The 16,468-nt window shown below is 42.1% G+C and overlaps 1 protein-coding gene across 1 annotated transcript in view; it reads left to right on the top strand.

Moving 5' to 3' along the window:
• The window catches only part of LOC146785394 (guanylate cyclase soluble subunit beta-2-like), a 579,800-nt gene that overhangs the window by 150,209 nt on the left and 413,123 nt on the right, over positions 1-16,468 (top strand). The window contains exon 7 of the mRNA XM_085632898.1: positions 12,353-12,467. Within this exon, the coding sequence (XP_085489024.1) occupies positions 12,353-12,467 (115 nt within the window). The remainder of the gene's footprint in view (positions 1-12,352; positions 12,468-16,468) is intronic.

The raw sequence follows: 16,468 nt of genomic DNA, 5'->3' as shown, positions 1-16,468 counted from the left end.
TTTGAAAATGACTGTGTTTGGCTGCGGAAATCACAATTCCAGTATTAGCAATAATGTCAGCCATTTCTGTGTCAGCCCTTTCTTCTGACATATATATAATTATGATTTTTTAGGGAAATGTAAATTATTACTACAAAACTCCACCAACATACCACTCGGTAATCTATGGAAATAGCTTAGGGGATAAAGTCCACTTTAGACCTGATTTCTTCAGGACACAAGGGGACCTCATTGCCCCACCAGCAGTGTGCCAAGAGGTGTGTTTGCAGAGTTGTGTAAAAAGGGGCGTGGCCTCCGACCACCTCTCCACAATCCCACTGTGTGGGGCTTACTGGAGGTAACAAGTGGGCTACTTGGCCCCCAAAAGACCCTCATAAGTGAAGGAGAAATCATCTCCCATCCAAGAGCGCACCAGGAGGCGCAGTTGCAGAGTAGTGGAGAAAGTGGGGCGGGGCCTCGCGCGAGTTGCCAGCTGAGTTTTTTTTATATTTTAGGAAGGAGAGCTATGTGACCCCCCTTTGCTTGACCCTTTTGGGCCCCGGGGTCCCATCCCCGGGATCTGACCCATTTGTTTTTTTCATTAAATTAAAAAAGGGAAGGAGGCCATGTGCCCCCCTCCCGGGACTGATTTTGGCCCCGGGGAAACTATCCACAAAGCCCAGCCAATTGTTTTTTTTAAGGGAGGGGCCGAGCGGCCCCCTTCCCCAGGCCATATCCGGCTACGGGGACCCATTCCTGGGGCCAGGCAATTTCTTTTTTTTAAATGTATTTTATTTTAGGGAGGGGGTGCTCGGCCCCCCTCCCCAGGCTGATTTCGGCCTAGTGGATCCCATACCCCGGGCCCGGCTATCTCGTTTGGGACCACGGGGGAGCATGAAGGCCCCTCCGGACCCAGCTGGCTCCCGCCTCTGCTGGAGCTAGCATTGCTTTTTACCCCCATGGAGCTGCTAAGATGCTCCACTTTAAACAAGCAAGAGGAAAATGCTCTTACTTGTTCAAATTGGAGCACCTGTTTGCTATGGGATGGTGGGAGCAGTGATCCTGCAATCCCATAGCAAACTGCAATGTCCAGGGGGTGGCCATGTTCAGCTCCAGGAGGGGAGCTGCTTGGTTCAACCCAGTCACAAGATGGCTGCCAGCACTTCCTGGTTTGAAGTGTTAGCAGCCAATCAGATCTCAGGCACGAGATCAGAAGGGTTTGTGGATCCACCCCGGCTACAGTTGTATATCTAAGAAATCTTTAAGTTTCTCAGGAACTACTGAACAGATTTACACCATTTCTGGACCAAGAGCTACCTTTCTGCCAAATTTGGTGTAATTCCGTTCAGCAGTTTGGGCTGTAGCCGTGTCTTAAGTTTCCTATGGAAATTACCATGGAGAAAAAGTGTTTTGGGACCCCCAATAATGCGGTTACGCTTGGAGTGGGAACAGGAAATTCGACCTTTGCTGTAGCCGAACACTTTCTCGTATATAGTGAGGTTTTTAGTGGGAAATAGTAATGTGATATCCATAAAGTGTGTGCATTTGTTTGTAGTTCCTATATTGTAGGGGGAACAGCCATTACAACGCGGTTATTACCACGCTGTGCAGTTACATCGCATGTGTTACAACGCATGCGATGTTACAACGCTATGCCATTACAACGCAAGTCTGTACATCGACTTGCGCTAGATGGCGTGCTAACATTACAAATAGTGTAGTTTACTATCCCAACACCTTCCCTACTGTTAAGTGGACTGGAGTTGGAATAGTAAATTACACTTTTTTAATGTCAGCACGCCATCTAGCGCAAGTCGATGTAAAGACTTGCGTTCTAATGGCATAGCGTTGTAACATCGCATGCGTTGTAACGCATGTGATGTAACTGCACGCGTGGTAAAAACCCGCGTTGTAATATCATACATCCATATTGTAGCCTAAAAAGATATAGTTATTTATAGTATAATGTTTTATATTTTTGTATTATACATTTTCTAAATATCTATTTTAATACATATAATTCTTCATTGTACATTATCCTGCAATAACTATAAGGTGTTTTCTTTAGTATTTGTTTATTAACTACAAAATATACTTAACTTCAAAGTAACTAACAGTATGCAGATGATCTGGTTGTAGTGCACATTCATTAAGTTTGTAGTATGCATTTTGTTAAGCATATTGTTTAGTCATTTTTGACAAACAAATATTATCCCACATAAATGTTTTTTTAGACATTACAATATATTTTAAAATACTGCCTAAATGAGAACTTGTTTTTTAGAAGTGTTTTTGAAAAATTTATGCATTTATTCAACATAGAATTAATTGTTTAACATTTTAACATGTAATTTATTATTTTATAAAGAATAAAAACAATTTGTAATTACATTGATTCTCATGGAATGCAAGCCTTTTTTCTTTTTTTATTTAAAATATTCTTTTATTTTCTTATAATTTCTTTTATTTTGTAGGCTTTCTTTATCATTTTGGGCTGTCTGTGGAGTATGTGGTTGCAGTTTCATTTTACTAATCTCTGGTTCAGGTAAATCTGTGATATACTTATATTCTAAGGGTTTAGTGTTAGACAGGAGGTGTTAAATGATAGGTTAGTCTATGTTATTGAATGTTATTTTAATGTGCAGTTTGTTAGTGTGTTTTGTGTAGTATGTGATAGTTTACGGTAGTGTGGTAAGCCTCATTAGAAAATACAATGTTTAAATGCATTTTATATCAGTTGTCTAAGTAGGTAATATATTGTTTTTTTAAAACGTTTTTTTACCATTATGTGCTTTATATGAGGGTTGTAAATGATATTTTAGTGGGTTTATATGTTTTGACATTGCATGTTTTTTTCAAACATCAGATTTTCTTTCAAGAAAATTGGTTTATAACCAAAATTATTTTTCACTTTTTCCTAAATGTTTTAGTTTTTATAAAATGTATTTATTATCTAGCCATTGTTTTGGATGGGTTCCCGTGGCTATTAAAGTCGTGTTGGAGTTTGGCCGGTTTATTTTTGCGTGTATTGGAGGATTGTTTAATAAAGACTTTATGGGAATTTTATATTTTGTCTTGTCCCTGCACTCGTGAAATGCCAGCTATGAAATCATGAATGGTTTTTACATTTAATTATGTTATTGGGAGGGCAATGTTAATTTGTTGATGTTATGTATGTTGATTTATTATGTATATATATATATATATATATGACTTTTTTAAATTATATAAAGCTATATGTAGAGATGAGAGAAAAGTGTTTGTTTACTTAAAATAATGTTGGTTAATTTGGCTTGTATATTTATTTATTTCTAAATGCATATTATATATATTTTTTATTACCAATCTAAACATTTATATTTTTAATTACTTATTTCTTCAGATTAGTTTTTAAAAGTTGTTTTAACATTATTGAAAGATAAATATTATTATAGTCTGAGTGTTTGGGTTTTAGGGAGGTTAAAATGTATTGTTGTTTGGAAGTGGTTTGTTTAAAAGTACGGACCTTGCTATTGAGTCTATGTATGGTTTGTTGTTTAGTAAATAAAGTGCTGCTTTGCATGCTAGCAGTTCATGCATTTCTTTAGTTTGTCTGCATATTTTGGTTTGAGTTGGGTTACAGATTGTTCTATTCTTTGTTCTTTTTGAAGTTTTTCTAGGAATTGGTAGAATCAAGGGTGGCATCTTCAATGTATTCCACAGAAAGGATTATGCCACTTTGCCACTGCGTTATTTGTCTTTGTTTCTTGGGCATGGTGCTGTTGTAGACATTTCACCATGGAATGTGATACGTGGGTTGGCATCTGTATCCTGATCAGTGCAGGTGACCAACCCAAATATCCTCAGTATAATTCATTAGTGGGCTTAGTATTGTTTCACGGCTTTTTTAATAGGGAGATTCAATAATGCTCAGTGGTTTCTGTGACAGGTACATAAGCCTAAAGCTATTAGTTTTTCTAATTCATGTAAAAAGTCTAAGTTAGTTGTGTATTCAATAATTAGTGTTGATTTTCAAAGGTGTCTGTATGTCCTTGTTAAATAATAGTGGCACCCCTGAATTACAGTGTGTGAGTAGATTTTAAGAATAATAGAAATCATTGCTTGCTTAAAGTCTGTGATGATTTTGTGAGGGCTATAGTTGTTAGTTTGTTGTTGTACATGTGCTAGGATTTCATTGTAAGTTTCATTTTTTTTGTTAGGTAACAGTGCATACACAAATGGGATTTTTGTTCTTTGATTTTGAGCATAGATTGCGTGTATTTGATTGAACGGTGAAAGTTATACTTAAAATGCCTTCCATCACCATGTGTTTCATTGTGTTAAGATTACTAGATGGCTTTAGTAGAATAAACTATAATTCCTTATTTTTTTATCGTGCTTGCCCTATAAAAAAGGTTTCTTGTTATCTTCTTTACTTGTCATTCGTAGGTGTTGGGGTGTGTTTTATTTCGGCATGTTTCTTAGAAGCTACTGGTGTCTTCCTTGCTGTTCTACATGTTCTGGCTATTAATATTTTTAGATTTGGCATGCCTGGAAGTTGGCCTGTTGCCTGTTCAGGAATGTTTGCTATAATATTTTGAAGTATCTTTCTTGGTCGCTCGTGTAAGCTTATACTGGGCTCTTTTAGGTCTTGTAAAATATTTCTCACTTGTATTTGTGGGGATGTTTAATTTCCTTAACACTTTCTCCTATTTAATTTTTGGTGAGACCACTGCACAGCATGTGTTAGAAAAATATTTTGTGAATTTCCTGTGTGATTTTTCACTGGTGGAGCTCAAATTACTATAAGTATATATGTCTATATCTTAATACAAGATTCCCATTTTGGGATTTGTCGTATTTTATTATTTCTGAAATTGTACCTGTGGATTCTATGATACAGAAATATATTCATTATTTTAAATTATAATAAGTGTTATTTTTTTTTTACAGTTTTAAATTCCAGCTGTACATTTCTACTTACGTTTTGTATGATGTCTTTAGTTCATGTGGTCAGGATTCCTGGCGGTGGGACCGGGACGGTAATTTGTCTGTGAAACCGCATGCATCGTAATTGGGAGGGCAGACTGCCAGCTGGGCGGCAAAGAATCTGATACCATTTTGACGGCAGTACCATGATTGCCAAACTTGTAATCCGGCCCTTACTTTCCATGTGATCTAATTTGTATCTCAGTGCCCATGCCTTTGCTTTATTTTTTTGGAGAAATAAATAGGGAGCATAGTGTTATTCATTTGCGATCTTAAAAAATGTATAGCTGTTGTTTTTTTTAGTGGTTCGTTGAAGGGTTGAAAAATTCTTTTGTAGAGTTGAAATCCAACAGAGTGACTCTGTCCTCATGTAATTGTTGTTAGGAAGCATTTTGTTGCCTTTTTATACTGTTTTTTAATTGGGAAAGTCTATCTATTTGCTATCGGTTTTTAAGTTTAATTTAATAGGCTGGTTGGAGAGTAGTATGATTTTTTACTGTTTACGGTAAACACAAATTAGTTTCTTTCTTATATATTTAGTATTTATTAATTTTATTTTTTATTATTTTTATATGTATATATACATTAAATATAATAGCATTAGTATTATTTTGAAGTAGTTCAATTTTCCGGTGTTTGATATTTTAGTTTGCATGATTGTTATGCTACCTTAGTTTAAGTGTAGTGACAATATGTGGCAATTCTTACATTTTGTTTTTGAGATTGTTGTATTTTAGGTATCATGTTAGCCATACTGTTGTTAGCAATATTTGTGTCTTTAATGTTAGTATAGGGTAGCAATATTTTGGTTGTCAATATGCTTCTGCCGATATATGACTACGTTGCTATGTTTCTCACAAGACAGTGTCCTACAACTTTTGGTGTGCTCAGCAGCAGCTGGTGCAGGTAAACGCATAGTGTGGGGCGGGCGCGGTGGGGGGAGTCAAGACACAACAGAATAGGTATTTATTTAATTTTACCTATTCCGCCTTCCGTCGACTTCCCCCCTACCACCCTGCCCTGCCTCAACGCGCTTACCTTTGCCGGCCACCACTGGGTGTGATGAGGTGAGTTGCACAGGTTATGAGGAAGGAAACAGATGCATACAGTGGTAAGGAAAAGGCAAGTAGAATATAAACATTGGGAGAGCTACGGAAGCAGGTAGATCCAGAAGAGTGAAAATGAAAGTCTATCGCCTTATTATGAGTCATGCAGACCAGACTTACCATATAAGTGAAAATGTTCACCTCACCCATTTTTGGGGGATATGGGTTAACTTGAAATTGCATGATACTGGAACAGATTTACCGCATGAAACTAGTACATTTTCATGCAAATTTACCATGCTCTCACTAACATGCAAATCGTAATGAAGGCCTTTGTGCTGTTCTGAAAGGGATAGATAGCCAGTGCAATGACTTTTAATGCTGTGGTGGTTGTGCTTAATGGAATGGAGGCTGGCAGTGACATGGAGGATTTAGGGCCCTATGTACAAACATTTTCTCATAGATATAGAATGGGCAAAAACCTTTGATATATTTAGCCCTAGGCCTGTTCAGGTGTAGAGAAAGAAGGTGGTAAAAAACCTTGGATGAGTAATGTGTTTTTGACTCAAAACATTGATAGTACCTTCACCTGTGGTGTTTCCAAAACTGACAAAATAATATGTAGGAAGAATGGTCAACATGTGTTTTTGTAGGGCCACTGTAGCCTGTTGTGACTCAGACAGGAAAAATATGAATTGGTAGGCTGGAGATGGAGACGTTGTACCCAGGCAGAATCTAAACATCCAGAAGGCACAACAAATACAGAAAAGCAGGACTATCAGGGAATCACCATCCATCAGAAACTATTTGCTAGCACCTCTCTTATGAGGAAAAAGGAGTATAGAGGAGGAAGTTGTATCAGATCAAAGCCACTTTGTGAGGCCATCCACCTTAGTGTTTGTATGTGCCAAAGGATAGCGGAGTGGTTTCAGGAGCTAAAGGGGAGAGGGAAAGTGGGGAACAGTGACACTAAACCATGAAAATAAAATAATGGAAGGTTGGATTGGGATTATTAATTCCCATGGAAAATGTACAGACCTGTGCTAGCAGGGCAGAGTGAAGATCAAACATAGGACAATCCCCAAATCACAATTTTAACCAAATGTCTTTACTAGCTCTTCTATGAAAGAGGCCTCATTCCAGTCCAAGGTTTATAAAGCCATTTAATTTAACAACTCACCGGAGTAAGTAACACACAAATATACAGAGATAAGCAGAGATGTGTACCATAAACTTAATAGGTTGTAAAGTGTTAATCCACCGAGGACTAAGCTACTTTCCTATGCAGATGACACAGTCTTGTTTGGCCACACAAGGCTTTGATTGCATGGTTCTTTGTGGATAATAAAATTCCAAGACTATTTTATTTATTTCAGGATGAGGCTGAGATGGCATTTGTAGAGCAATGAGATGGTGTGAGTTGCCTACTACAAATATTTACTGGTTTCATTAGAAAGGCTTCTAAAATTGATACTAATAATCGCAGAAAAGAAAAAAGAGAAAAAAAACAGCTCGTGCAATACTGGTGCACCTCCAATGATGTTCAATCAAAACATGGTTTTTGGTGTTTGCAGGGCAGCCCAGTGCTGCTTACTACAACTATGGCAGCCAACACCAATGGGCCTTCAATATGGAAAGACTGCTTGGGACGAAAACTAGAACATATTGAAGACATTGCTTACCATTCAGCATCGATCCTGAAGCAGTCAGTCCTGAATGGGATGCTTTGACTGGAGTTAGACATGTAGGGGCTGATTACGATATGGCCCTTAAAAGCTCCAACCTGGGATCAGAGCCTTTAGGGCTGCATCATAATCGGCCGGTCTGTTTACTTTCTGACCACCTCATTATGTTGGAGGTGGTCGGAAAGTAAACCTGCTGGTCATTCGGCTGGCTTCCTATGGGCTCAGAGAGCCCATCCGCCAGTTGGAGGGCAGCCTGTAATCTCAAGTGCGGTCCTTTCCGCCCTGGAGATTACGATGCACGCTTTCCGAAATGTATTCCATGATGGCTTGTCCGACAGGGAAACAATGTCGGAATGTGTGTCTGGGGGGCTCCCGGCAGGGCCCCCTTTGGTGCACAGCCTCTGGTTGGAGGTCGAGGGGGCACCTAAGGTACCCTCCTGTTGATCCCTTTACCTTGTGCAGGGATGAACTGCGCCTCCTTTTTCTCAATGGTAGCTTGTGTTACGGCTGGTTTACGGCCATAAAATGAGTTCCCATTGAGAAAACTGGAATACGACCGAACAGTGTCCCAGTGCATTATAATATGTCGGTCGGGACCACCGACCGGGTGTTGGTAGGTCCCATGATTAAGTCGGTGTCGGGCGGAAGTGATTTCGCCCGACATCATAATAACCCCCTTTGTGTCGTGTCCTTGATGGAAAAATAATAGTTGTATAATCATTTATTTGTACAAATGAAAGATGACCACTCAGGAGATATTAAGAATGGGATGTTGGCCTCAATGGATTATGCGCACTATGTTATGGCAAAACCTATGAGCAATATAGAAATGTTCAAGACATTAGATATGCCTATTTTGCATAGACGTTTGCTATCTTACTTTCGCTTGAATTTGTTTCCCCAACTGCTAGTAGGATGGCATAGACCCTCAGAACTGACAATTTCTTCTTGTGATATGGCTAGTGCAATTGATACCTTACATATAGTTTATATATGACACAAGTGTATATCCCTTCGATACAAGTAAATCCGCCCTCTTTTCATAAATAAGGATTTTGAACAAATTCGGCCAGATTTGCTATATTTGAAATTTGCATCTAATGCTAAGGATTGTTTTTATGTAACATGGTTTTTAGCTAGGGTTTTTCATTCTGAGAGGTGATACGTTTGTTCATAATATACGACTGCTTTTTATTGAATTTTGTGTACTTTTATGATATACTGTGTTTAAATTGAATAAAGTATTTTTAATTTGACTTGGAGTATTTGCTGTGTGTATTCAGGTCTGTATGTGAAAGTTGCATGGGTTCTTCCTGTTCCCTAGGAAATAAAGCATCAATGATGCAATTTAAATGAGATGTAAAGTCTTCAGTAAGAACAGAGCATTAGAGAAGAGTTGGCCGCACCTTGGTACAAAATGAATGCCACCAGTATTCCAAAAATTGTCCTGTATAAAGATGCAATTTCCGAGGGTCAGTTTGAGGTTATCAACTATGGGCCCAATTCCAACCTCGCTCAGAAGGGCTCTGAATCGGATTCGGCTTTGCCGAAACCGCTCCGGAGCCCTTGTTTCCAACCGACTCGTTGCCAGTTCCAAACAACCAAGTACGATGCCTGGAAACCATTAGGTAGGGCTGACCAAATCAGTTCTGAAAGGCATTCGGTGATATCGAGCCTTTCCTGAGCCGATTCGTACAGCTCTATGGACTTGGTTTCTGAATGAGCGAGTACGATCAACGATTCGGGAAGCCTTTCCAATTCAGTTTGTCTGGAACCAAACAACTGCCGGAATCTGTCTTTGGGGACCCGTAGCAGGCTCCCCTTAACCCGGGGCCCTCCAAATCGGGCCTGTGGGGGTACCCATGGGTCTCCTCTTCCCAACCATGCACAGTGTGGTAGGCACCATGGGGTGCCCACCACAGGGTGCAAATGTTCCCCTCCCACCCCTTTCTTCAATGGAAGCCTGTGGTCATGTTCAGAACACAGGCTCCCATTGAAGCCAATGGGAGTCTGACCAAATTGGATCTGGATGCATACGGGTGCATTGTACTCGTTCTGTCAGATTCCTCCGATCCAAGTCATATGGAAAGCATTCCGTAACCAAGTCAGTCGGTATGCTTTCCGAATGAGATCGGAATCGGGCCCTATGTGGGAAGTGGAATGTGTACTACTAGCGATAATCTGTCATCTCTGCGGAATGGGGCAGATAGTAGTTAGCAAGTTGTTGTGCTACGTCCTCTATTTAATAGGCCATTTATTCAACTGTTCGCCCCCTCTTCCATTTAGGAGCGGGGCAGGATGAATTCTGACAGAACACCCAGAAACAGAGTGTAGGTGTCCTTCCTACGTGCTTTTCCACCTGGACCATTCATTAACTAAATGTTGGTCAAATTTCTGGGTGGGAAACCAGAATAAAACAGGGAATCACAAAAGGAGTCAGGTGCAGTAACACAGAATCCCATGGGAATTCCTATTGCTAAAGGACCAGTAAGGGTTCAACTCAGAACACCATTGTATTCTGCATCACAGAATTAGAGATGCCCACTGGATCAGTTATATCACCGGTGGGACTACTGCAGCCAGCCTAGGTGTAATACGTTCCTAACAGCACAGGTTTCGAATTTTTAAAGCAATAGTAATGTCAACCTGACAATATATCCGATCTAGCTAAATGCCCTCAGAAATCGTTATTCAAACAAACATTTACTGCTGGCATATCAAGGACGAATGTCTCCCCTCATTGTGTAGAGACCAAGCTCTTCAATCCAAGATGCTGCACACCTTGTGCAGAATCATTAGGATCAACCATCTAACTAAAAGGCCTCAGGGTTGGTCACTTGTTAGTAAGACCACATGTTGATCTCGCTTCAAGGCACATAAACAGATAAACGCAGTGCAATACATTAAAATGCAGGGCCTACTATTACTGAGAACCTCAAACCTGCCATGCACATGTAAGATTTCTTCAGCTTCTGGGATTTCACACAGTTTACATGTACTCGCATTGTGCACACAGTGCGCACTCCAGGAGAGTGTGGTCAATCTAAGATTAGTTCATGCCCTTGCTAGTACAACTAAATATGTTCCCCATCTCTCGCTGGGTCCCTACTGCCTAGTCTAGAGGGATGAAGCAATGAGTGAACAAGATAGATGAGGTAACTGAAGTATGTAGAGTGGTCAAAATGTGCATCCTTTTTCCATATGAATAATTCTGAAGCAGCCAACATGGAATATGTTGCTACAGTGTTTGTATTTCGATAATTTAATGCCCTACATTCATTACAGGAACAGCAGTTGGAGCTGGATGAGAGACGCTAGTGTTTGGTGATTTGACGTATAACCCTATATAAAGGGATTATCACCATGATCGAACACCCTGTTTCGGAAGAGGTGCACTAGCTGACACAGAGGGCCGTGGCCATGCACGGTCCGTGCAGGTAACAGTGGTGGGGCCAGGTAAGGGGGTATTTCGAGGGATGATGCAGAGGGACAATTAATTATTTATTTAATTTTCCCTCGGCATCGTCCCTCGAAATCCTCCCTTAAGCGACCCCACCGCTGTTACCTGCATGGACCGCGGCTGGCCACGGCGTCCTTAAACCCAAACATGGGTTAACTACTCCGTGACAACCTTTAAAGTGCACATTAAACTAATCATGATCAGTACACACCTAATGTACATATTTCCACCTCCATCAGATTTTCTCTCCTCATCTGATAATGATAAAGCTGCTTTGGTAATTTTAATATAATAGATAGCTGGGTTCGAAGACATAAAAAGAGCAACATGGTTGTCCAAAACTGCCACTCTTCTTAGGTTCTGGAAAAATACATGTTAACAAAGAGAAAATAATGACAATACACCTTGTTATGGAGTTGATGAGTGATGCGCTATTGTTTATCTTACTCTGCCATGCTCAGCTTGGCAGTCAATTAACCATTTTGTTAATTTTCTTGAGCCAAAATATGTGCTCACAAAATGTAAAAACACATAGAAGGCAGCTAAATAGGGAAATACGATTTCTTGGCAAACAACTTGGTGGCAGAGAGGAAGTGAGAAATATAGGAAGCCCTAGTAAACAATATTATAAATCCATCTGTCCCACTACAAGGCAACAAACTTAGAAAAAATGGATTGCTCTGTTTAAGATCTGACTCGAGAACTATTCACACAAAATATGGACATATGTAATGAGACTTTAGCCATAAGGGTGACAGTTTCAATGGCGTTGCTCCAGAAGAATGAGAGGGGAGTGCCACATTCCTTTATGTTGATGACCACTCAGGTTTTGTTATGGACACAAGAAACATAAGTAAGCAAGTGTGTTGTCCTATAGTCAGGAGTCCTGATACAGTGGAAAGGCGCATTCATCTTTGTAAAATCAATAGTTTCATGCCTGAATGGTCTCAAAGTCTTATTTTATAGAGGCGTTTCTGCCTACTGGCCACAATGCATTTACCCCCTGTTTTCAGTTCATAACCTCCAAGAGAAAAGGAGAGAGTTCAGTCCACTCTCCTATTGTCAGGGTTCACTCCTCTTTCCTGTTGTCAGGGTTCAGTCCTCTTTCCTATTGGCAAAAAAGGGATTCATGTATCTGCTTTGATAACGCGGTTTTACAATATTGTCTGCAGACACAACAATGCTTGATGTTATGCTTGGTTTATATTCCGTAGGAACTCAAGAAAACCATGAATACAATTCGTGACAGGTCAAGCCGTGTTTCAGTCTGCCCCCTGAGGAAGAAAAGCCACTGGGAAACCGTTCGAGGAATTGTTCAGATTGGAAGAGGTAAGTACTTGTACGAACTCAAAGTCTCAAAAACGATCCAAACACGTATCCTTAAACTTTCACATTGCTCAGGATATTAAATCCTTTTCTTTAGGTATTTTCTTCTGCTCTGGCAGGAATCAGGAGAGAGGCCAGACCAAAAGAAAAAAAAGTAAAAACAAAGTAACAAGGGAGTGCAAGGACGCAACCTTGAATCTTTATGCTGGTAATTGGAGTCACTTCAAAATGATAGTCCAAGAACAATATTACATCTTGGGGCCGTTGTCCTGGACTGGCCCAGTGCACACCTGTTAGAGTCGGGGATCTCTGGTTGGCGCAAGTGTCAAGCAGGAACCCTCTCCTCCACGTCAGGGCGCAGGATAACCCCTCGCGAATGACCCTTGCTCACCCTCTAGGTGCGTGGCGTGAGCAGCCAAGGCGATTCCTCAGGCGTTGTTGGTTAAGCACTTACAATCATACACACAGTAAATACATCAATCCCCACCAGAAACGGACACCAGACTTGGATATATATGAAAATACGATTCTTTATGTAAAAATAAGGTATATATATCTCAGCAGACTTATCACAAGACCAATAACGTTTTCGCTATGCCACCAGGTTGTACAGCGGGCAAATGTTCGTTGTTCGTAGCTTCAAATGGATAGTTCGTAGTCTCTTTACTCGTAGTTCCAGTACTCACAGCGATCGGCTCCTGCGAACGGGGAAATAAGGCGTTGCGGGCCCCGAGCCCGATACTGGACTTCTTTCGTGATTAGGAGAGTCGGCACAGGTCGGTGCGACTCTCAGCTTGGGAAGTGTTCTTGGGTCCTCAATCAGCAGGTGTGGGCACGTAGGCAGGCGCGGCCAGCGACCCTTTAGCACGGCGGTGCAGGAGGGCCTCCACAGCGGGGGCGGCGCGGCCTGAGATGTCCGGGGATAGCGAAGCGGGGTCGCAGGGCACGGTCAGTGCAGCTGGATGACCCGGCGTAGATCACAGTCGTCGGACGGCTTCCGGCGGGAGGGGTGATAGCGCGGTCAGCGCGCTCCAGTAGCAGGCGGTGACAGGGATGCAGGCGGCCTGGCCCGGGGACAGAGAGCGGCTCGGGACGGAGCGGGGCTCTCACGGGTTTGAGGCAGGCGAGCTTCTGAGTGTCACGGCCCTAGGAGGGGCGAGGAGGGGCGCAGTCTCTTTTCCAGCGGGATGCACACACGGCTCGAATTGGAGGACGAGCAAGAAGCACAGAGAACCCACTGTTCCTGGGGTTCAGTTCAGGGGGCAAGCTCAGATCAAGCCCTTGGAGAATGTTCAAGCACAAAGTAGCAAAGTCTTTTCAGTAAGTCTCTTCCTCTCCTTTCTCAGCAAGGCAAGCAGCAGGCCAGCTCCTCCGGCGTCTTCTTCTCCTTCTAGTCGGGCAGAGGTTATTTGTGGTAAACAGGATTCTGATTTCTTAGGAGCCAGGCTCCTACTTTTATACCATGATTCTTTTGTTCTTTAGCGCCAGGGGGCCTAGGCCTGGCTCAGTCCAGTTCTGGAGCACTTTGTTATGGTGACTCTGCTCTCTCCTTTCAGCAGCAGGGCAGAGACATCAGCCGCCCCACAGGGGGTGGCGCCGGCTTTGTGGTGGCAGAGCACAGGTCTATTCAAGAGTCAAGGTGTACTCCTCCCACCCATCCAGGTGTAATCTCTCTACCCACCACCTGGCAGCCAACCTGTCTCTGGGGATCCCCCCACCCTGCTCCTTACTGTTGCTGGGCAGAACACACACACACACAGCAGAGGCGGACTGAGATGGTCAGGTCAGTAAATACTAACTTTCTAAAAGTAGTATTTACAAACCCAGGATATTAAAATAAACTTGACTACAAGAAGTATTTTATCATCCTGAGTTCAGGCATACTAAACTTGACACTTCTACCATGCTCTCTGAGTCCACTGGGGTCACAGCGTTGGCGTGATCCCAGCAGCCCATTCTGGCCTATGGAGAGCAGGTAGCCTTCAATAGTGAAAAACGACAAGGGCTGTAATTCACTACTAAGACATGCCACACACATCAGGGCATGTCCTACCTTATGCCTACAACGCACCCTGCCCTTGGGCCTACCAGAGGGGTGGCTAATATGTAGGTAAGGGAAGGTTTAGGGACTGGCAAGTGGGGGCACTTGCGCCGTCAGCGCGACGGTCCCGGACCGCGCACAGGGTCTGCGGTGGCAGACCCTAGACACACTTTACAAGGCCGCTTCCGTGGGTGGCGCAACCAGCGCTGCAAGCCCACCAGCAGCATTGGCATTCACAAGCCCTGGCACCCCTGGTGCACTTTACTGGGGACTGACAGTGAATCCAATAAACCAATCAGGGACATCAATTATAGGTACACTTTACCTAGGGAGCACTTGCACTGCGGCACGGATTAGCCGTGGCGCAGTGCCCTGAGCGGACAACACCAGCAAAACAGTCGAGGCACACCATCAAAAAGTGGAAGGGAAACTCACGCCAAGGTGCCAGGTCTAACAACACCTTTGCTGTGTGTGCTCTGTCATGCCTACGGAAGTGTCCTCCAGACCCATATAACTAAAGTGGCACTATGGGTCCTCCTTGGCTGGGTGTGGGCTCCTACTGTGCAAGCTCCTTAGGAGGGGTCCGCCACCTCTGAGACCTTCATATACCTCCCCACTAGAAGAACACCCTGCTGGTGAGGTTTATGGAGAGTGCCTGCTGCCCTCTATTCCCCATCCCAAGAGGCACACTGAGTAGGGCATTACGATCCCTTTACTTCACTGTAGCAGACATTTAGCAATTACCTCCTGGACCTTTTACAACTGAACTGCATTCTATGGGTGAAACATCCTTTACGACAAAGCCGTAATCACGCTGTGCTGGCAATCGAACAAACGCATCTTTAGAGAGGTGCATTGGTGGAATGGTGTTGGATTTAAAGTCTAACATCTTCCCTACTGTTGCACTGACTGGAGTTGGAATAGTAACTGAAACTATTCCATAATCCAGTGGCCCGCTAAGGCAAGCCATTATAATGACTTATGTGCTGAACGAATGCGTGCTAAAGATGCGTTCGTTCTAATGACGGCATTCAGAAGGCATGAGTGCAAAATGCATAATGAATACCATCATACATTTGTATTATGGAGGAGACTAACATCCATAGACATTTGTTCATCTCAATAAGAACATGCCGCCTTCAGAAGACGGATAGCCTACCTTCCATGATGGGGTACTTGGAACCCTTGGTAATGAAGTGGCCAAACAACATCTGCAGTGTTTTCTGTAATACTATGCAGAGTGAACCCAAAAACAGGCACAAACACCTGATGCGGTCCCAGGACAATTTCTATATTCTGACCTCATTGTCCTAATAGATTCTTTTTCTTTGGAATTATCTTTGTTCAAATGGGGGCACCTTGATGAGTCACAGCCAATTTTATTTGTGCGGAGTGTACATAGATTCTCATTTCCAGCTTTCAGACCCATAACTCGCTGGCCAAGTGTAATACTTATGGCCTTACGATATTTAACCCCAAAAATAATAATAACACCTACAAGCACAACATAATTAAATAACAGACTAATTAATAATACTGCAGGCATAGTTGTCTCTCTGATAGTGTTAGGTGTAACTATAATATGTAAACTCATTTATAAGACAATTTAATACATTTGTAATTACATTTGTCACATTTCGTGTTACCTGGGGAGCATTGCAACTGGTGTGCGGGTTAGGGTTTGCTTGTCTTTTGTGCGAGTTTGGATTACAGTCCTAATCAAAAACATGCACATTTCAGTGGTTTTGCAGTTTTGATTGGCCAGCATAACTCCACATCAACTGGGGTTTTTCCAGTGAATTTCTAAGGCTTTTTTTAAACATATATATATATATATTTATATATCCACAAGAAAAGGTTGCCCTCAAAGAAAGAGCCCGCTCAGGTAGGTAATGTTACTTTATTTGTTATGCTGACTGCAGTATGGACAGGAAACGATGCACACAAACAGTTTTTTGCCCGA

The sequence above is a fragment of the Triturus cristatus genome, chromosome 11, assembly GCF_964204655.1.
Source record: "Triturus cristatus chromosome 11, aTriCri1.1, whole genome shotgun sequence".
NCBI lineage: Eukaryota > Metazoa > Chordata > Amphibia > Caudata > Salamandridae > Triturus > Triturus cristatus.
Note: the sequence above shows the minus strand (reverse complement) of the source record. Positions and strands in the feature narration are given on the sequence as shown.